This window comes from Orcinus orca, chromosome 20 (assembly GCF_937001465.1).
Source record: "Orcinus orca chromosome 20, mOrcOrc1.1, whole genome shotgun sequence".
Classification (NCBI taxonomy): domain Eukaryota; kingdom Metazoa; phylum Chordata; class Mammalia; order Artiodactyla; family Delphinidae; genus Orcinus; species Orcinus orca.
The window spans coordinates 44,993,807-45,016,030 of record NC_064578.1 but is presented as its reverse complement, the minus strand read 5'-3'; the positions used below and the strand labels follow the sequence as shown (position 1 = coordinate 45,016,030).

General features: G+C 38.0%; 1 protein-coding gene across 8 annotated transcripts in view; it reads right to left on the bottom strand.

Moving 5' to 3' along the window:
- Nucleotides 1-22,224, bottom strand: part of LOC117198222 (zinc finger protein 790) — a 39,716-nt gene that overhangs the window by 4,905 nt on the left and 12,587 nt on the right. For 4 of the 8 annotated variants that reach the window (XM_033413736.2, XM_033413735.2, XM_033413739.2 and 1 more), the window contains 3 exons: nt 10,741-10,820; nt 9,393-9,516; nt 9,041-9,136 (listed from right to left, as the gene is read on the bottom strand). In XM_033413736.2, the coding sequence (XP_033269627.1) occupies nt 9,041-9,136; nt 9,393-9,516; nt 10,741-10,749 (229 nt within the window). In that variant the 5' untranslated portion in view covers nt 10,750-10,820. Of the gene's footprint in view, nt 1-9,040; nt 9,137-9,392; nt 9,520-10,740; nt 10,821-22,224 lie in introns of all 8 variants that reach the window. The other 4 variants (XM_033413734.2, XM_033413731.2, XM_033413732.2 and 1 more) reach the window with 1 other exon arrangement.

The following is a 22,224-nucleotide window of genomic DNA, read 5'->3' as shown; positions in this document are numbered from 1 at the left end:
TGCCACAACTACTGAAGCTCATGAGGCTAGAGCCCGTGCTCCACAAGAGAAACCACTGCAATGAGAAGCCCACGCACCGCAACAAAGGGTAGCCCCTGCTCACCACAACTAGAGAAAGCCCACGTGCAGCAATGAAGACCCAACACAGCCAAAAATAAATAATAAATTAAAAAAATATATATATATATATAAAGTTTTGTTCAGGTCAATTTCATCTGAGGAGTTCAACAACAACAAAAAAATAAGTGCAGGTACTACCCCAATCATGGGATATCAATTTAAAGACTTAAGATTGTTTTACCCAGTATGGTAAATCAACACTTAGCACATGTTAGGTATTAAAAAAAATTCTGTAAAAAAAACAATACACTACATGTCAAAAAAAAAAAGCAAAGGGGGGCAGTTATAGGAGGGAGTAAAGGATAATATTAAAAAAATCAGGGATCAGGAAGCACAATTGGCATCATGTGATAGCAATGTAATACACCTCATTGTCTAATCCCTTCCATCTCTACTGAAATGAGTACACATAATTCTACATTACTTTCTGTACAGATAAGAGGAAACAAAAGCATATCCATGCTAGCTCAGAGAAATGGAATCATACGTACTTACTCATTCTTCCATTTGCCTATTCACATTTAAATACTTTGCCCTGCTCATTTTCTCCACTGTGCCTATTAGTCAAGTCATATTTTGTCAGATGATCCCAACCAAGGTGTTTTTGTTTTATTTCTTGAGTTTATAGTATTGCTCATCCATTCGATTTTATGCTTTCAAGCCATTTCTCAGTGACCTTTACCAAATCTCCATGGGATATCACATTTATTGGTAAAATATTTTAGAAGAACAAAGCAAGAAAATACTACAACTGCTACTATTTGAATATGCTGAAGGGCTTATCCAATTTCTACTATTGAAATTGTACTGGGGGGGTTGGGAGGGAGGCTCAAGAGGGAGGGGATATACGTATACACATAGCTGATTCACTTTGTTCTACAGCAGAAACAGAACATTGTAAAGCAATTATACGCCAATAAAAGAAAAAAAGAATTTGTACTGGTATTAGCATTTGGCTTAGAGACTGACAGAACATATGACATGTTCTCAAGGCTAAAGTAACGGAGATTGGTATCTAGGGTCTGTCTACAGGGGGTGTCCTAAACATCTCTCATGTTGAGTTATAACTGAAGGACCATAACCTAGGAATGTGGGTAAAACAGAGGTAGACCTACACAGGAACTACAGCTCAGTTTCAATTTATCCCAGTGACCAAGGAAGGCAACGGATTGAGATAACAACAAAAATGCTTCAGAACTTGGTAAAAGCGAACAGAAATTCTCTATAAAGGAAGATATCCTAGTGATTAGTTTCACATTTTGCAAACAGTGTCTGGCACAAAATTAAAGAAATAACCAGACAACATGAATATAGAAACTATAGAAACAATAGATAAGCAGAAATACATCTATAAGGATTCTAGATATTGGAGTTATGAGACAGAGTTTAAAAATAACTATGCTCAAGTAGCTAAAACATAAAATTAATCATTTTATCAGAGAACAAGAAACCAATATAGGTCAAAAGAAAAATTCTATGAGAAAAAGACTGGAAAAGTCATAAGAGAAGAATTATGACATAGAAGATTCAGTTAGGAGATTAAACACAAGTGTAAATGGAAACTTACACAGAGAAGAATGGAAGAAGCAGCAATATTTGAAAAGATAATGGCTGAGAATCTTAAAAACAATGTCCATGAACAGGTGTATGAAAAAATAAATTACAGCATACCCATGAATGGAATACTACAGAGAAATAAAAAATAAACTAGTGATAAACACAACAACATAGATGAATCCGAAAATTATGCTAGCAAAAGAAACAAGGCCAAAAAAGTATACACTGTATAAGTCAATTTATATAAAATTCTAGAACATATAAACTAATCTAGAGTTGCAGAGAGCAAGTTAGTGATTTCTTTGGGATGGAGGTGGAAGAAGGGATGGATAACAAAGGGACACAAGGAAATTTGGCAATGACTGAAGTGTTTGTTGTCTTGATTATAGTGATAATTTCATGGATACACACACATGTCAAAACAGATCAAACTGTAACTTTAAATATGTGGAGTTTATTATTCTCCAATTATACTTCGATTAAGTTGTAAAATAAAAATTTTAGGACCAAAAGAAAACTAAAATCCTAAAGAAAACAAATATAATTTTAGTCACTCTAACTAGGCACTAGTGTATTAGTGTTTTCTTTATGTTAATGCCCAATCACACTAAAAATTAAAAGTATTAAGCCAACAAGTGATACGGATAAATCAAGCACAGAGCAGAATTATTGAATAAATATGAGTAGCAAATCGGTAAACAACTCAGGGGAAATATTTGTCCTCACTAGAAATCAATAGCCTTTATCCTATTAAATTATTAGAAGGTTTTAATTAAAAATGACCCATTTTTAGTGAGGCTACACTGAAACTTATTTTGTTCCTGACCTCCATATGAACCAACGCCCTCCAATCCTTAAGAAAACACAAGGATTAATGTCCACAATATACAAAAGCATTCAAGTAGTAGCTACCTCTAGGATGCCCATGTGCTTACCATGAATCAGCTGTTTGCTTCCAAACCTGTTTATACCAACTGTTCCTGATATTTTATTTATATATTTTAAATAACATTATGTAAAGAAATATGAGAGAAAGGTTGTCTGTTTTTATGAAAACTAAGCTGAATGCTCTACAAAAACTCATTCAAGAAGGCTACAAATTTTATGTTAGTAGTTTAGAGACTCAATCATAAAGACTGGAAAAAAATAGGAGGGCAGCTCAAAATGAAAACATGGGAAGATCCTGAACTCACCTCCTCCCACAGACACATCAAATCTAGTTAAATACAGATACCCTCTGAAAAAGACCTGACACTTAACTGAAAAGCTCTTGCACAGCAAAAGATCAAAGGGCCACACTGAGACAGGCAGGAGAGGTAGAGAAGTAGTCTTTCCAAAAACCCCACCCCTGGTGTGGCAACTCACAGTTGGGGGGGATCTCACAAATACAGAGTTCCCTAGGAGGAGCAAAGGGTTCAAGCCCCACATTAGACACCCCAAACCTTGGGACCTACACTAGAGAGATGAGCCTTCAAAATGCTTGGCTTTGAAAACCAATGGGGCTTATGTCCAAGGAAACCAAAGGGTTATAGGAAATGGGGATTCTGCTCTTAAAGGGCTTGTGCACAGATTTACTCACCCCAGGACCCAGGGAAAAAGCAGAAGTTGCAAAGTGCCTAGACCATATATGGAGATCCTTTTGCTAATATTAAATTATCTGCTGGGACCTGCTGTAACTGTCTCCAGGGATGGAGGTGCTGGCGGGTGCCACTTTACACTCTCCCTCTACTTTGCAAGCACCAGTGGGATGTGCTCCCCACAGTCCCACCCAAGCTGGTGACTGGGATTGCCCCAGCCTTGTGTGTCCGCACAGCCATACCCAACCCATTGGGCAGTCTTGCCCCAGCCTGGTGCTCTCTGCAGCCCCACCCAACACAAGTCAAGTCAACATGGGGGATGTCCACATACCCAAGCCCGCATCCAAGGGGACATCCCTTGAATACCTGGCTCTGAGGGCCAGGGGGGGTTGTGTTTCTGGGTTCCATGGGACTGAAAAAATCAGAGAGTTCTTGGCAGGCTATTACCCCCAGGGTACTGCAAAGACAGCAGACTGAAACACAGTCCCAGTCTTCCTATAACCACTCTTCAAGACTGGGAGAGGTAGCTGTTTCACCTAATACATAGAAGCAGAAATAAAGAGTCAAGCAAAATGAGGGAAAAAGAAATATGTTCCAAATGAAAAAGCAAAATAAAATCCCAGGAAAAATATCTTAATGAAATGAAGATAAGTAATTTATCTGATAAAGAGTTCAAAGTAATGGTCATAAAAATGCTGAGGAGCATCTGACCTTGGGAGAAGAATGAACACTGAGAGAACTTCAACAAAGATGGAAATATAAAAAAGTACCGAACAGAAGTAACAGAGTTGAAGAATACTGAACTGAAAAACACACTAGAGGTGTTCAACAGCAGACTAGATAAAACAGAAGAAAGGACTGGTGATTAGAAGACAGGGTAGTGAAACTCATACAAACAGAGAGCAAAAAAAAAAAGTTTTTAAAACTGAAGATAGCTTGACAGACCTATGGGACAACATCAAGCAGAACAACATTCACATTATAGGAGTCCCAGGAGAAGAGAGAGAGAAAGAAAACTTATTTTGAAAAATAAGGTTGAAAACTTCCATAACCTGGGGAAGGAAACAGACATCTAGATCCAGGAACCCCAGAGGGTTCCAAACAAGATAAACAAAAAGACATCCACACCAAGACGCAATATAATTGAAATGTCAAAAATTAAAGATAATGAGAGAACTTTAAAAGCAGCAAGAGAAAACAACTTGTTACACACGAGGGAACCCCATAAGACAATGAGCAGATTTTTCAGCAGAAACTTTGCAGGCCAGAAGGGAGTGGCATGAGATATTCAAAGTACTAAAAGCAAAAAACTTACAGTCAAGAATACTCTACCTGGCAACGTTATTATTCAGAATTGAAGGAGAGATAAAGAGTTTACCAGACAAGCAAAGGCTAAAGGAGATCACTACAACTACACCAGCCTTACGAGAAATATTAAAAGGACTTTTTTAAGCTGGGAAAAGGGCACTAGTTAGGACACTATAACATATGAAAAAAAACCTCAGTGGTGAAGGTAATATCTAGTAAAGGTAGTAGACTAATTACTTATAAAGCTAACATAAAAGTTAAAAGACAAAAGTAATAAAAATAACTATAACTACAATAATTAGTAAAGGGATACACAAAATGAAAAGATGTAAAATATGAAATCAGAAACAAAATGTGGGAGGAGAGGAGTAAAAATGTAGAGTCTTAGAATGCATTCAAGTTAACTTGCTATCAACTTAAAGTAGAGTGTACATATACATACACACACACACACAGGCACACACATATATGCTGATATTTGTGAGCCTCATGACAACTACAAAGCAAAATTCTATAATACAGAAAAGATGAGAATGGAATCTGGAAAAAAAAACACTAAAGAAATTCATCAAATCACAAGGGAAAAGAGCAAGAGAAGAGGAACCACAAAACAGCCAGAAAATAATTAACAAAATGGCAGTAAGTATATCCTATCTATAATTATTTTAAATGTAAATGAATTAAATTCATTATTCAAAAGACATATAGTGGCTGAATGGATAAAAAAGAAGATCCATCTATCTGCTGCCTACGAAAGACTCACTTCAGGTTTAAGAATACACACACACTAAAAGTGAGGGGATGGAAAGAGTGTTCATGCAAAAGGAAACAACAACAACAAAAAAGCTGGGGGAGCTATACTTATTTCAGACATAAAAGATTTTAAAACAAAGACTATAATATAACACAAACATGGGCATTGCATAATGATAAAGAGGTCAATACAACAAGAAGATATAACACCTGTAGATATCTATGCAACCAACACTGGAGCACCAAAATATATAAATCAAATATTATCAGACCCTAAAGGGAGAAATTGACAGCAATACAATAATAGTAAGGGACTGTAATATCCCACTTACATCAATGGATAAATCATCCAGACAGAAAATCAATATGGAAACATGCACCTTAAATGACACATTAGACCATATTAACTTAATAGATATATATAGAACATTCCTTCCAAAAGCAGCAGAGTATCCATTTTTTTCAAGTGCACATGGAACATTCTCCAGGATAGATCATATAGTATGCCACAAGTCTCAATAAATTTAAGAAGACTGAAATCGTATCAGCCATCTTTTCTGACCACAACAGTATAAAATGGGAAAGAAATCCCAAAAAGAAAACTGGAAAAATCACAAATATTTGGAGATTAAATAACATGCTCCTGAACAACCAATAGGTCAACGAAGAAATCAAAGAAGAAAACAAAAGATACCTTGAGACAAATGAAAACATACCAAAATCGATGTCTTGCAGCAAAAGCAGTTCTAAGAAGGAAGTTCATAGTGATACAGGCCTACCTCAAGAAACAAAAATATCTCAAATGAACGATCTGACCTTACACCTAAAGGAACTAGAAAAAGAAGAACAACAAACTAAGCCCAAAGGTAGTAGAAGGAAGGAAATAAAAGACCACTAAAGAGACTAATAGAGACTAATTACTAATAGAGACTAAGAGACTAATAGTGAGACTAGACTCACTAGTAGAGACTAAAGAGATATTAGAGGGAGTTCCTTGGTGGCCTAGTGGTTAGGATTCTGGGCTTTCACTGCTGTGGTCCAGGTTCAAATCCTGGTTGGGGAACTGAGATCCTGCAAGCCATGTAGTGCAGCCAAAAAAAAAAGATACTAGGAAAGATCAATGAAACTGAGAGTTGGTTCTTTAAAAAAATAAAATTGACAAACCTTTAGCTAGATTCACTAAGAAAAAAGGAGATAGGGCTCAAATAAATCAAATGAAAGAGAAGTTAAAACTGATGACAAAGAAATACAGATGACCATAAGGGACTATTATGAACAATTATTCACCAACAAATTGGACAACCTAGAAGAAATGGATAAATTCTTAGAAACATACAATCTTCCAAGACTGAACCATGAAGAAATACAAATCAGAATAGACTGATTACTAGTAGTAAGGAAATTGAATCAGTAATCAAAAACCTACCAGCAAAATAAATCTCATAGACACAGAGAACAGAATGGTGGTTGCCAAAGGGGTGGGGGGTCGGGCGAAATGGGTGAAGAGGGTAAAGAAGTACAAACCAGCAGTCATAACATAAAGTAGTCATGAGGATATAATGCAAAGCATGGTGGTTATAGTCAATAATATTATATGGCATATTTTGTAACTTTGTATGGGGATAGAGGATCTCTAGACTTATTGTAGTGGTCATTTCACAGCGTATACAAATATCAAATCATTATGTTGTATACCTGAAACCAATATAGCATTGTATGTCAATTACAGCTCAATAAAAAAATTTTTTTAAAGATTGGGAAAAATAAAGCATCTACAGTTAAACTGCCTAAATTCCCACTCCCTTTTAACAAAACAGAACCAAGAAATAGGAGAATGAATTATTGGAATGGTTGACATAAGAAAGAATAGGCAGAACTGCAATTAGGGAGAACATGTCATGGCCCTCTACTGAAACATGGATGAAATAGTTATGGGTTATAAATAAATAGCACAGGTTATTTACAGTATTCATTTAATTTTGTATGATTTAAAATAACTTTTTTCAATGAAGCATCTTAAATTAGTTGGGCACATGATTTTCTAACTTTGAACCCTTTGGCTAAGGAATCTCATATCTGAAATATAAGTATCATCTAATGCAGAAAAATCCCAGGAATAACTGACGTGTACCAAGAGTGGTAACTTCAGTAACAAGAAATGCAGAACAACCTTAATATATAATAGTATAATCATAATATGTGAAAATAAACTAAAATTAAAAACATACATGGTAGTGTTTAGGGAATAAAAATATAAAACTGTATATACCTTATAGAACAAAGTAAGTTTTAAAAGCATTTATTTTGAAATAATTATAGATTCACAAGAATTTGCAAAGATACTCCAGAGAGTCTTGTGTACCCTCTGCCCAGTTTTGCCCAATGAATACATCTTACATAATTATACTACAATATAAAAATCATGAAATAAACATTGGCACAATATATGTGTACAGTTTTATGTCATTTCATCACATATGTGGATTCCTGTAATCACCACAAGAATCAAGATACATAAGTAGTCCATCACCACAAAGATGTTCTCTCTCATGCTATCTCTTTATAGTCATAACCACCACCACCACTGCTCCCTGCCCATTCCTAACCCCTGGCAACCACTAATATGTTCTCAATCTCTAACTTTGTGATTTCCAGAATTTTGTATAAATGAATTCAATATAGTATGTGAATGTTATAGGTCAATTACACTTTTGAGATTGGCATTTTTCATTCAGCATAACATCCTTGAGATTCATTCAAGTTTTTCCATGTATCAGTAGCTCGGAAAAAGAACAATTTTAAAACATCAATATAGGTTCTGGAATTTAGAAACATGATTCCAATAAGGAAATAAAATTTATTTTCTTTCCTTGATATTTCCAATAAAAAAGAAGCTCCAAGAGTAAGTTATTTCAACCTGACTCCTGCCCATAACAGAAAATTCATCAATTACCATCTAGTTGCCAAATATACCCCTCGCTTCCTTTTGACAGCCAGGACTTGTCTTTTATGACACTGTACTCTCTCCTCATTGTCTTCCAATAGCCCTAACCTCTCTCCTGCCATTTCCTCTTCACTGTAGCAAGAAACCATAAAAAAGCAGCCTATTAGGCCTTCTCTTAATGTAAAGCCTACTCTGCAGAAATTTATGAAAATGTTCCAGTCATAGGAAAGAATACCAAGTTTCTTAATTGATTACACTCTTTGTTAACCCTTCTTAACCTAAAATGAAATTGTAAAATCAATAGAAGTTCCTTAAAAGAAAGAGTTAATTAATGAAGAAAATGCAGAAGCAAGGAGAAACTAGGCAAAATAAGAAAAATTCAAGAGATAGCAGGTAAAATGAAAAACAGGGTCAAAAGTGTTTTTTTAGAGTGATGAAATTTACAAATATAGAAATGGAAAAAAAGAAATGGGAAGAAACTTAATCCAAACCATAGATAAACTGACCACTGGAGAAAAAGAATGGCATTTACATTTTTGTAACATGAAGGAAAAATGAGAGCACTGAAATGGAGTGGTATTTGGAGTTGAAGAGAAGGTTCAGTTGGAAATTCATGTTGAAAACGTTACTTTTATTTCTAGGTCTCAGGCCTTTATCCACCGGCTTTTGGCCTCTGAGGAGGAAATTCTAGACCAATATTACAGAGATGTTACTGACTTACTAAACAGCTGGGTGTTACCTGCAATGATGGCCTCCTTGTGTCTGCTCAGCCCTCACTCACCTGGGCAAGGTCCTCCTGTCTCATCCTTCAAAACCATCCAGGGCTCTTTCCCCTTCTCCAGTAAAGAGAACACATCTGGCTGATAAAGGCAAAGTCCTGATCAGAAAATAAGAAATAGGAAATTACCACATGGTAAGGGTTCCGTAAGTCCCTTAGTTATTAGAAAGGGCAAGAAAAATGCATAAAAGATGGGGAAGATGGAGTTTCCCAATGATGATGACTATTGCCAAATTTATAAAACACAAACCATTTTCCCAGAAATAGGTCAGAAATCCCCCTAGACACTTGAAAGGCAATCCAAAATTCACAATGTAGGAATCAGGAATTTCTGGGATCAAATTCTGAATCTTACCCAGTGAGACCATGTTGCTGTAGTTCTCCAACATCACATCTCTGTACAAAGCTCTCTGTTCCAAGTCCAGGCACTCCCACTCCTCCTGAGAGAAGTCTACAGCTACATCCCTGAACATCATCAACTGCTGAAATGACAAACCCAAACATCAACAGTGAAGTTAAAAGAAATCTTTTAGATGGATGGGGAGAAGATGGAAAAGGGAACTGCAGGAAGAGGTCCATACATTCAGCAAAAAACTGGAGTTGGCTGCCTGTAGTGTGGGGGGAAATGATGTGGAATTTAGTGTCCCTGAAACCAAGTGCCTATATGCTCTTAAAATCTCCTGTTGGGCTTCCCTGGTGGCGCAGTGGTTGAGAGTCCGCCTGCCGATGCAGGGGACACGGGTTCGTGCCCTGGTCCGGGAAGATCCCAGATGCTGCGGAGCGGCTGCGCCCGTGAGCCATGGCTGCTGAGCCTGCGTGTTCCGCAACGGGAGAGGCCACAACAGTGAGAGGCCCGCGTACAGCAAAAAAAAAAAAAAAAAAAAAAAAAATCTCCTGTTGCTCAGTCACAACATTGTTATGGCCTTCCTGTAACAAACATCAAGACAACAGGATGGCAGCCCAGAATAACAGATATCATATGAGTTCTTTCTTGATACCACCAAGAGGCTATAACAGCCTGGAATAATCAACTCCAGATTTACTATGTGCAAATAGTTTTTTTTTTCTTTCAGCTTCTTTTACTTGAATTTTCTATTAGTTGAAGTTGAAAGGATTCTTAAGAGATACACTCTCTAACTGAATACCATTTTCTGTGGAGAATGTATAAAATCTCTAGGCTGTCAGCTGACTATCAGCACATGTCTTGTTAATGATATTATTCTCTCATTGATTTCCTGGCAAAATCCCAGATCTCTCTGAACTCAACCTCCTCTTATATTCTCTATCTAAAAGCATGACAAAGTGCCACTATTAAAATGAATACCAGCTAACACCAACTCCCATCTTTCTTAATTGAAACACCCCATTATATAGAGTAAATAAAAGCTTTCATGTAGTGGGTCCCTTTTAGTCACACAATTCCACCTTGTTGAGCCACAGTTTTGATTTTTAAAAGTCTCTACTATTTCCTTTAAACAATATCTTTTCCTTCAGTACTCTGTCAAAGTATTAGGTCACAGGAAGTATTGAATGCCATGTTGGAGAGAAGAGGGACATCTAGGGAAGGCACTGGACTGTTTCACAACTATCACTTACCACGTTGAATAGTGACTCAGGTAACCAGTTTAAGGATAAGGAATAAAAATATTGACATGATGTGATATAAATGGTTATATTTTTGGAGAGAAGAAATTCCAACTCACATGGGCCATAACTTAAAATTCCAAGAGTCGCCCAGTCTTCTAGATTCCTCTCCCGGTGAAGCAGTCTTGAGAAAGCAGACCTAGAGGGAAGGAATAATGAGAGGTCAGGCTTTCCTCAGATCTTTCAAATGGAGTAAGAATACCATTTTATTCCTTGAAGGAAGGTCAGAGGGAATCTGCAGAAATTCTGGCCCTATCCAAAACCCAAGAGACTCAAATACAGCAGGATGAAGTTTCAGTCCAATCAGTAATGCTAAATCATGACACGGATCGGGATATTCGGGATATGAGATAAGGCCATTCTGACTTGCTCTGAATAACCCCTTTAACAATAAGGACCCAAAGTTAGACATCCCCAGGGAAACTCTCCAATCTGGGAGCCCAGTGCATTTGCCCAGGGCCCTCCTGTGTACTTCCCTGTACGACAGTGGCCTTTCATCTATCTCCTCTATGTCCCACAAAGTGTATAATACTTACTGACTCATTTTTATCTAAAGCACTCATACCACAAAACTAAGGGCAACCATAAACAAAATGAAAAGATAACCTACAGAATGGGAAAAATATTTGCAAACAATGCAACCAAAAAGAGATTAATCCCCAAAATACACGAACAACTCATACAGCTCAATATCAAAAGAACAACCCAATCAAAAAATGGGCAGCAGCTCTAAATAGACACTTCTCCAAAGAAGACATAAGAAACATTCATTCCTATGAGGAGTAGACTACACCCTCAATGAGTGTATGTGAGCAGGAATGCTATGAAAAGGTGATTGATGGTGGAGGTGGTAAAAGGAGGCATAGAGATGTCAGGGAGATTTAAGGTGGCAAAACACATAGGCTGTATTCTTTTATTTTTTAAGCAGCTTTACTGATACATAATTCATATACTCTACAATTAATGCATTTAAAGTGAGCAATTTTTTTTAGCAAATTAACATGTGCAACACCACAAGTTAATTTTAGAATATTTTCATCACCTCAAAAAGAAATCCTGTATCCTTTAGCTATCACTCCTTGTCCCCTCAACCCCCTACACTCTCCCTCCCCCTCTCTCTCAACCCTAAGTAACCACTAATCTACTTTCTGTCTCTACAGATTTCCTGTTCTGGATTTTCATAGGAATGGAATAATATAGTATGTGAACTTATTGTGACTGGTTGTCAAAACTGTGAAAACATTTAGTATAAAGTTTTCAAGGTTCATCCAAATTGTAGCATGTATCAGTATTTCACTCCTGAAATACTGGCTGAATAATATTCCACTGTATGGACAGACAACATTTTGTTTACCTGTTCATCTGTTAATGGACATTTGGATTGGTTCCACCTTTTGGCTATTATAAACAACGCTGCTATGATTATTTATGTACAAGTGTTTGCTTAATACCTGTTTTGTCATTTTCAGAGTATGAGTTTCACCTTCAGTTGTTAAATTTATTCCTAAACATTTTATTTGTTTTGGTGCTACTGTGAATGGAACTGCTTTCTTAATTTCATTTTTGGATTGTTCACTCCAAGTGTATAATATACAATTGATTTTATTTATTGATCTTGTATCCTGAAACTTTGTTAAACTTATTTATTAGTTCTAACAGTGTTTGAGGGTATGTATTCCTTAGGATTTTCTATATAAAAGAGCATGTTATCTACAGATAGAGATGGTTTTACTTGTTTTCCAACCCAGATGCTTTTTCTTTTTCTTGTCTAATTGCCCTGGCTAAAACTTCCAGTACAATATTGAATAAAAGTGGCAAAGGCAGACATTCTTGTCTTATTACTGATCTTAGGGGAAAAGCATTCAGACATTCACCATTAATAGTTGTAGGATTTTTGCAGATAACCTATATGAGATTGAGGAAATTCCCTTTTATTCCTAGTTTATAGTGTTTTTATAATGAAAGGGTATTGGCTTTTGTCAAATGCTTTTTTGGTGTCTATTAAAATGATCATGTAATTTATGTTTTTTATTCTATTGATATGATGCATTACATTAATTGATTTTTGGACGTTCAGATAACCTTGCATTACTGGGACACATTCCACTTGGACATGTTGCATAATTCATTTCATATGTTGCTGGATTTTGTTTGTTAGCATTTTGTTGAGGATTTTTTTTTTTTTTTTTTTTTTGCAGTACGCGGGCTTCTCACTGTTGTGGCCTCTCCCATTGCGGAGCACAGGCTCCAGACGTGCAGGCTCAGCGGCCATGGCTCACGGGCCCAGCCGCTCCATGGCATGTGGGATCTTCCCGGACCAGGGCACGAACCAGTGTCCCCTGCCTCGGCAGGCAGACTCTCAACCACTGCGCCATCAGGGAAGCCCTGTTGAGGATTTTTGTATCATATTTTTATGAGATAAGCTTTGTTTGGTTTTGGTATCAGGGTAATACTAGCCTCATTGAATGAATTGGGAGCTTCACTGTATTCTTTAATTGCAGAAAAGAAGATACTGTGGCTCTCAGAGCTGATAGTAGGGGTCTTCCTGAACCAGGTTAGGTTCTGAACAACAAAGAAGGCCTGGATATTCAGAGAGGTTATCTTTAAAATAACCTGTCTTCTATTGTAGTAACAGAGGAAGGAATTCCTGAGCATAAGAACCTAAAAAACTACCTTTGCCCTGTTCACCTTTTCATAGGAAAGTGCCAGTGACAGGTATACCAAAAAAAAAAAAAAAAAATTACACTCCAAAAACACAATTAGAAACACCATGTCCAAAGATAATGTTAGATAAAAGTTTGGAAAGAGTGTCCAATTTCCCCATGTATAAAGAAAACTCACTAAAAATTTCAGAGAAGATTAAAATTATTACCCAACATTCCAATATGAATTTTTAAAAGTTATGATACAATCATAGCTCAGAAGCAAGACTACATGCACAAATCATACAATGATCTCAGGAAAGGGGAGGAAGTGATAGGCAGACCACATATGAAAGCTAGTCCAATTCAAGAATGAAAGAGAACCACTTCATAGGCAAAACCACTTTAGAAATGAAGAATAATTACAAAGAGCACAACATATGACAAATACTACAGAAAGTACAGCATGGAACAAAAAATATAAAAGTTAGAAAATGGGGCTTCCCTGGTGGCTCAGTGGTTAAGAATCCACCTTCTAATGCAGGGGACACGGATTCGAGCCCTGGTCCGGGAAGATCCCACGTGCCGTGGAGCAACTAAGCCCCTGTGCCACAACTACTGAGCCTGCGCTCTAGAGCCCGTAAACCACGACTACTGAGTCCATGTGCCACAATTACTGAGCCTGCACTCTAGAGCCCATGCTCTGCAACAAGAGAAGCCACCGCAATGAGAAGCCCATGCACTGCAACAAAGAGTAGCCCCGCTCTCCGTAACTAGGGAAAGCCTGCGCACAGCAACGAAGACCCAATGCAGCCAAAAACAAACAAATAAAATAAATAAAATTTTTTTAAAAAGTTAGCAAATGGAACAAAATGAAACAAAGAGATGATAATTATTATAAGAAAAAAATGAAAGTCAGAAGTGGTCCAACTTGCTGGACAGCCACATGTAAATCAATGAAGTTAGAACACACCTTCACGTCATACACAAAAGTAAATCCAAAATGGCTTAAAGACTTAAATATAAGACAAGAAACCATAAAACTCCTAGAAGAGAACATAGGAAAAACATTCTCTGACATAAATCATATCAATGTTTTCTTAGGTCAGTCTCCCAAGTCAGTAGAAATAAAAGCAAAAATAAACAAACGGGACCCAATCAAACTTATAAGCTTTTGCACAGCAAAGGAAACCATACACAAAACGAAAAGACAACATACAGATTGGGAGAAAATATTTGCAAATGATGCGACCAACAAGGGCTTAATATTCAAAATATACAACTGCTCATACAATTCAATAACAACAACAAACCAACCCAATCAAAAAATGGGCAGAAGACCTAAATAGACATTTCTCCAGAGAAGACATACAGATGGCTAATAGGCACATGAAAAGATGCTCATCATCGCTAATTATTATAGAAATGCAAATCAAAACTACAATGAGGTATCACCTCACACCAGTCAGAATGGCCATCATTAAAATCCACAAATCATAGATGCTGGAGAGGGTGTGGAGAAAAGGGAACCCTCTTACACTGTTGGTGGGAACGTAACTTGGTGCAGGCACTGTGGAAAGTAGAATGGAGGTTCCTCAAAAAACTAAAAATAGAGTTGCCATATGATCCTGCAACCCCCACTCCTGGGCATATGCCCAGACAAAAACTATAATTTGAAAAGATACATGCACCCCTATGTTCACAACAACACTATTTAAAATAGCCAAGACATGAAAACAACCTAGATGTCCATCAACAGATGAATGGATAAAGAAGATGTGGTAAATATATACAATGGAATACTACTCAGCCATTAAAAAGAATGAAATAATACCATTTGCAGCAACATGGATGGACCTAGAGATTATCACACCAAGTGAAGTAAGTCAGAAAGAGAAAGACAAATACCACATGATATCACTTATATGTGGGATCTAAAATACGACACAAATGAACATATCTACAAAACAGAAACAGACTCACAGACATAGAGAACAGACTTGTGGTTGCCAGTGGGGGGCGGGTGAGAGAAGATAGAATTGGGAGTTTGAGATTAGCAGATGCAAACTACTATATATCGGGTGGATAAACAAGGACCTACTGCATCGCACAGGGAACTACATTCAATATCCCATGATACTACCAAATGTGAAATAGATAGCTAGTGGGAAGCAGCTGCATCGCACAGGGAGATCAGCTCAGTGCTCTGTGACCACCTAGAGGGGTGGGATAGGGAGGGTGGGCGGGAGATGCAAGAAGGAGAGGATATGGGGATATATGTATACTGACAGCTGATTCACTTTGTTATACAGCAGAAACTAACACAACATTGTAAAGCAATTATACTCCAATAAAGGTGTTAAAAAATATCTTGTGATAAACCATAATGGAAAAGAATATGAAAAAGTATATATATATTATAACTGAGTCATTTTGCTGTACAGCAGAAATTAACACAGCATTGTAAATCAACTATACTTCAATAAAATTAATTTTAAAAAAAGTGATCCAACTTGCAACTAAGCAGAGCCTCTAGAGATGAAATCCAAATCAAGAAGAGAATACTAAAAACTACATTTTTAACATTCAAGAATAATTTTCTGAAATAATGCATGAATATGCATAATGAAAATACACACTATACTGCTGGAGAAAATGACTCAAATTGTCTGTAGCAAAACATTTCCTAATAAAATTATTAGACTAAAATCCATGGGGAATCAAGATAAAAATATCAAGTCACCTATAAGAAAAAGGAAATCCAGTTGTCATTAGACTGCTAAATTCAGTGCCCCAAATAGTGAGGTAGCTCCTACAATATACTTGTGGAAAAACAAATGAGAGAGTCAAAGATTTGACATGCAGCCAAGCTGTCCTTCAGATACAGGGGACATAAAGAGTTCTAAATGTCTATCAACTGTATGACAACTGTTGAATGGACAAATATAGTTGGTATATTCATGCACTGGAATACTAGTGCATTTAGCAATGCAAACAGTAAGCTATATTTACATACAATATGGATGAATCTCATAAACATAATGTTGCACAAAAGAAGTCAAAAGGTTATATACTATATGACTCCACTTAACACATAAGTTCAAAAACAGATGAAACTGATGTATGGTGGTTACTTTGGGGAAGCTACTGACTGAACAGGAGCACAAGAGGGACTTCTGGAATGCAGACAATGGTTTATTTCTTGATCTGGGTGCTTATTACATGGGTGTTCCCTTTGTGGTAACTCAAGGTGTACAATTTTGATTGTATTGGTTGTTTGTATCATCATGTATACACTTGTCTGTATACATGATAAACTTCAAAAAAGGTTTATTTTACAAATTATGGAGAAATATATACAAGACAAAATGCAAACAAACAAATAAGCAAGGGCCACGATCTTGAGGATGCTAAAATACTAAAGTCTACCATTCTCAATAAACATAAAACAATTATGAATATCTATATATCAACTAACAGCAGGAAGTTTCATGAAGCAGAAGTTACAGGTTGTACAAGATAAAATTTCATTAATAATAGAGAATTTTAACATATTTCTCTCAATCCAAGATTAAGTGCAAAACAAATAACTATAGGCTGACCATATATTAGATCATGAAGAAAAATTCATTAATTTCCAATGTTAAAAAATATCACAATGCAGTAAAACTGTAAATTACAAGAGGGGGCCTATGAGCTTTACCTAAAGTTCTAAATTTTATCAATAGGGATTGAGTTCCCCTCATGTCACACAGTTCAAAACCCTTCCACAGAACTGAGGCTAAAAAACTATACCACTATATTAGTTTTCTACTAGTAACAAATTATAAATGTATTAAAACAATACAACTTTATTATCTTACTGTTAGGTAAAAGTCTGACATGGTTCTCACTGGGCTAAGAGCAAGGTGTCGGCAAGGCTGTGTTCCTTTCTGCAGGCTCTAGGGGAGAATTAATTTCCTTACATTATCCAGTTCCTAGAGGCCACCAACACTCCTTGGCTCAAGGCTACCTTCCTTTATCTAACCAGCAAATTTGCATCTCTCTGACCACTGTTCTGTGATCACACCTCTCTCTGACTCTAAACTCAGCTGGAAAAGATTTACTGACTTTAAGGACCCAGGTAATTAGTTTGGGCCCAACTGGATAATCTAGGATAATCTCCTCACTTCGAGGTCCTTAATCCCATTTGCAAAGTTCCTTTTGCCTTGTAAGGTAACACATTCACAGGTGTCCAGACATCCTTGCAGGGGCATTATTCTGCCTACCCCAACCACTCTTAAATGTTCCACCCTCAGATTTCTTCTTTTGGAGGGAATTCTCAAAAGTCCACCTTTCGAGACTCCTGGGAAGATGGCGGAAGAGTAAGATGCGGAGATCACCTTCCTCCCCACATATACACCAGAAATACATCTACACGTGGAACAACTCCTACAGAACACCTACTGAACGCTGGCAGAAGACCTCAGACCTCCCCAAAGGCAAGAAACTCCCCCACGTACCTGGGTAGGGCAAAAGAAAAAAGAATAAACAGAGGCAAAAGAATAGGGACAGGACCTGCACGAGTAGGAGGGAGCCGTGAAGGAGAAAAGGTTTCCACACACTAGGAAGCCCCATCTTGGGCGGAGACTGCGGGTGGCGGAGGGGGGAAGCTTCAGAGCCGCGGAGGAGAGCGCAGCAACAGGGGTGCGGAGGGCAAAGCGGAGAGATTTCCGCACAGAGGATCGGTGCCGACCAGCACTCACCAGCCCAAGAGGCTTGTCTGCTCACCTGACGAGGCGGGCGGGGCTGGGAGTTGAGACTCGGGCTTCAGTCGGAGCGCCGGAAGAGGACTGAGGTTGGCGGCGTGAACACAGCCTGCAGGGGGTTAGTGCACCACGGCTAGCTGGGAGGGAGTCCGGGGAAAAGTCTGGATGTGCCGATGAGGCAAGAGACTTTTTCTTCCCTCCTTGTTTCCTGGTGCGCGTGGAGAGAGGATTAAGAGTGCTGCTTAAAGGAGCTCCAGAGATGGGCAAGAGCCGCGGCTAAAAGCGCGGACCCCAGAGACGGGCATAAGACGCTAAGGCTGCTGCTGCTGCCGCCACCAAGAAGCCTGTGTGCGAGCACAGGTCACTATCCACACCCCGCTTCCGGGGAGCCTGTGTAGCCCGCCACTGCCAGGTCCCGGGATCCAGGGACAACTTCCCCGGGAGAACGCACCGCACGCCTCAGGCTGGTGCAACGTAACGCCGGCCTCTGATGCCACAGGCTCACCCCACATCCGTACCCCTCCCTCCCTCAGGCCTGAGTGTGCCAGAGCCTCCGAATCAGCTGCTCCTTTAACCCTGTCCTCTCTGAGCAAAGGACAGACGCCTTCAGGCGACCTACACACAGAGGCGGGGCCCAATCCAAAGCTGAGCCCCGGGAGCTGTGAGAACAAAGAAGAGAAAGGGAAATCTCTCCCAGCAGCCTCAGAAGCAGCGGATTAAAGCTCCACAATCAACTTGATGTACCCTGCATCTGTGGAATACCTGAATAGACAACGAATCATCCCAAATTGAGGAGGTGGACTTTGAGAGCAAGATTTATGATTTTTTCCACTTTTCCTCTTTTTGTGAGTGTGTATGTGTATGCTTCTGTGTGAGATTTTGTCTCTATAGCTTTGCTTTCACCATTTGTCCTAAGGTTCTATCTGTCCTTTTTTTTTTTACTTAAAAAATTTTTTTTCTTAATAATTACCTTTTATTTTAATAACTTTATTTTATTTTACCTTATTTTATTTTATTTTACCCTCTTTCTATTTTTCTTTCTTTCGACTTTTTCTCCCTTTTATTCTGAGCCATGTGAGTGAAAGGCTCTTGGTGTTGCAGCCAGGAGTCAGTTCTGTGCCTCTGAGGTGGGAGAGCCAACTTCAGGACACTGGTCCACAAGAGAACTCCTAGCTCCACGTAATATCAAATGGCGAAAATCTCCCAGAGATCTCCATCTCAACACTAGCACCCAGCTTCACTAAACGACCAGCAAGCTACAGTGCTGGACACCCTATGCCAAACAACTAGCAAGACAGAAACACAACCCCACCCATTAGCAGAGAAGCTGCCTAAAATCATAATAAGTCCACAGACACCCCAAAACACACCACCAAACGTGGACCTGCCCACCAGAAAGACAAGATCCAGCCTCATCCAAAAGAACACAGGCACTAGTCCCCTCAACCAGGAAGCCTACACAATCCACTGAACCAACTTTAGCCACTGGGGACAGACACCAAAAACAACGGGAACTACGAACCTGCAGCCTGCAAAAAGGAGACCCCAAACATAGTAAGAAGCAAAATGAGAAGACAAAAAAACATACAGCAGATGAAGGAGCAAGATAAAAACCCACCAGACCTAATAAATGAAGAGGAAATAGGCAGTCTACCTGAAAAAGAATTGAGATTAATGATAGTAAAGATGACCCAAAATCTTGGAAATAGAATAGACAAAATGCAAGAAACATTTAACAAGGACCTAAAAGAACTAAAGATGAAACAACCAACAATGAACAACACAATAAATGAAATTAAAAATACTCTAGATGGGATCAGTAGCAGAATAACTGAGGCAGAAGAACGGATAAGTGACCTGGAAGATATAAAATAGTGGAAATAACGACTGCAGAGCAGAATAAAGAAAAAAGAATGAAAAGAACTGAGGACAGTCTCAGAGACCTCTGGGACAACATTAAACACACCAACATTCAAATTATAGGGGATCCAGAAGAAGAAGAGAAAAAGAAAGGGACTGAGAAAATATTTGAAGAGATTATAGTTGAAAACTTCCCTAATATGGGAAAGGAAATAGTTAATCAAGTCCAGGAAGCATAGAGAGTCCCATAAAGGATAAATCCCAGGAGAAATATGCCAAGACACATATTAATCAAACTGTCAAAAATTAAATACAAAGAAAACATATTAAAAGCATCAAGGGAAAAACAACAAATAACACACAAGGGAATCCCCATAAGCTTAACAGCTGATCTTTCAGCAGAAACTCTGCAAGCCAGAAGGGACTGGCAGGACATATTTAAAGTGATGAAGGAGAAAAACCTGCAACCAAGATTACTCTACCCTACAAGGATCTCATTCAGATTTGATGGAGAAATTAAAACCTTTACAGACAAGCGAAAGCTGAGAGAGTTCAGCACCACCAAACCAGCTCTACAACAAATGCTAAAGGAACTTCTCTAGGCAAGAAACACAAGAGAAGGAAAAGACCTATAATAACGAACCCAAGACAATTAAGAAAATGGGAATAGAAATATACATATCGATAATTACCTTTAACGTAAATGGACTAAATGCTCCCACCAAAAGACACAGATTGGTTGAATGGATACAAAAACAAGACACATATATATGCTGTCTACAAGAGACTGACTTGAGACCTAGAGACACATACAGACTGAAAGTAAGGGGATGGAAAAAGATATTCCATGCAAATGGAAAACACAAGAAAGCTGGAGTAGCAATTCTCATATCAGACAAAATAGACTTTAAAATAAAGACTATTAGAAGAGACAAAGAAGGACACTACATAATGATCAAGGGATCAACCCAAGAAGAAGATATAACAATTGTAAATATTTATGCACCCAACATAGGAGCACCTCAATACATAAGGCAAATACTACCAGCCATAAAAGGGGAGATCGACAGTAACACATTCATAGTAGGGGTCTTTAACATCCCACTTTCACCAATGGACAGGTCATCCAAAATGAAAATAAATAAGGAAACACAAGCTTTAAATGATACATTAAACAAGATGGACTTAATTGACATTTATAGGACATTCCATCCAAAAACAATAGAATACACATTTTTCTCAAGTGCTCATGGAACATTCACCAGGATAGATAATATCTTGGGTCACAAATCAGTCCTTGGTAAATTTAAGAAAATTGAAATTGTATTAAGTATCTTTTCTGACCACACGCTATGAGACTAGATATCAATTACAGGAGAAGATCTGTAAAAAATACAAACAAATGGAGGCTAAACAATACACTACTTAATAACGAAGTGACCACTGAAGAAATCAAAGAGGAAATCAAAAAATACCTAGAAACAAATGACAATGGAGACACGATGACCCAAAACCTATGGGATGCAGCAAAAGCAGTTCTAAGAGGGAAGTTTATAGCAACACAATCGTACCTTAAGAAACAGGAAACATCTCGAATAAACAACCTAACCTTGCACCTAAAGCAACTAGAGAAAGAAGAACAAAAAAACCCCCAAAGTTAGCAGAAGGAAAGAAATCATAAAGATCAGATCAGAAATAAATGAAAAAGAAATGAAGGAAACAATAGCAAAGGTCAATAAACCTAAAAGCTGGTTCTTTGAGAAGATAAACAAAATTGATAGACCATTAGCCAGACTCATCAAGAAAAAAAGGGAGAAGACTCAAATCAATAGAATTAGAAATGAAAAAGGAGAAGTAACAACTGACACTGCAGAAATACAAAAGATCACGAGAGATTACCACAAGCAACTCTATGCCAATAAAATGGACAACCTGGAAGAAATGGACAAATTCTTAGAAATGCAAACCTGCCAAGACTGAATCACGAAGAAATAGAAAATATGAGCAGACCAATCACAAGCACTGAAATTGAGACTGTGATTAAAAATCTTCCAACAAACAAAAGCCCAGGACCAGATGGCTTCAAAGGCGAATTCTATCAAACATTTAGAGAAGAGCTAACACCTATCCTTCTCACACTCCTCCAAAATATAGCAGAGGGAGGAACACTCCTAAACTCATTCTACGAGACCACCATCACCTTGGTATAAAAACCAGACAAGGATGTCACAAAGAAAGAAAACTACAGGCCAATATCACTGATGAACATAGATGCAAAAATCCTCAACAAAAT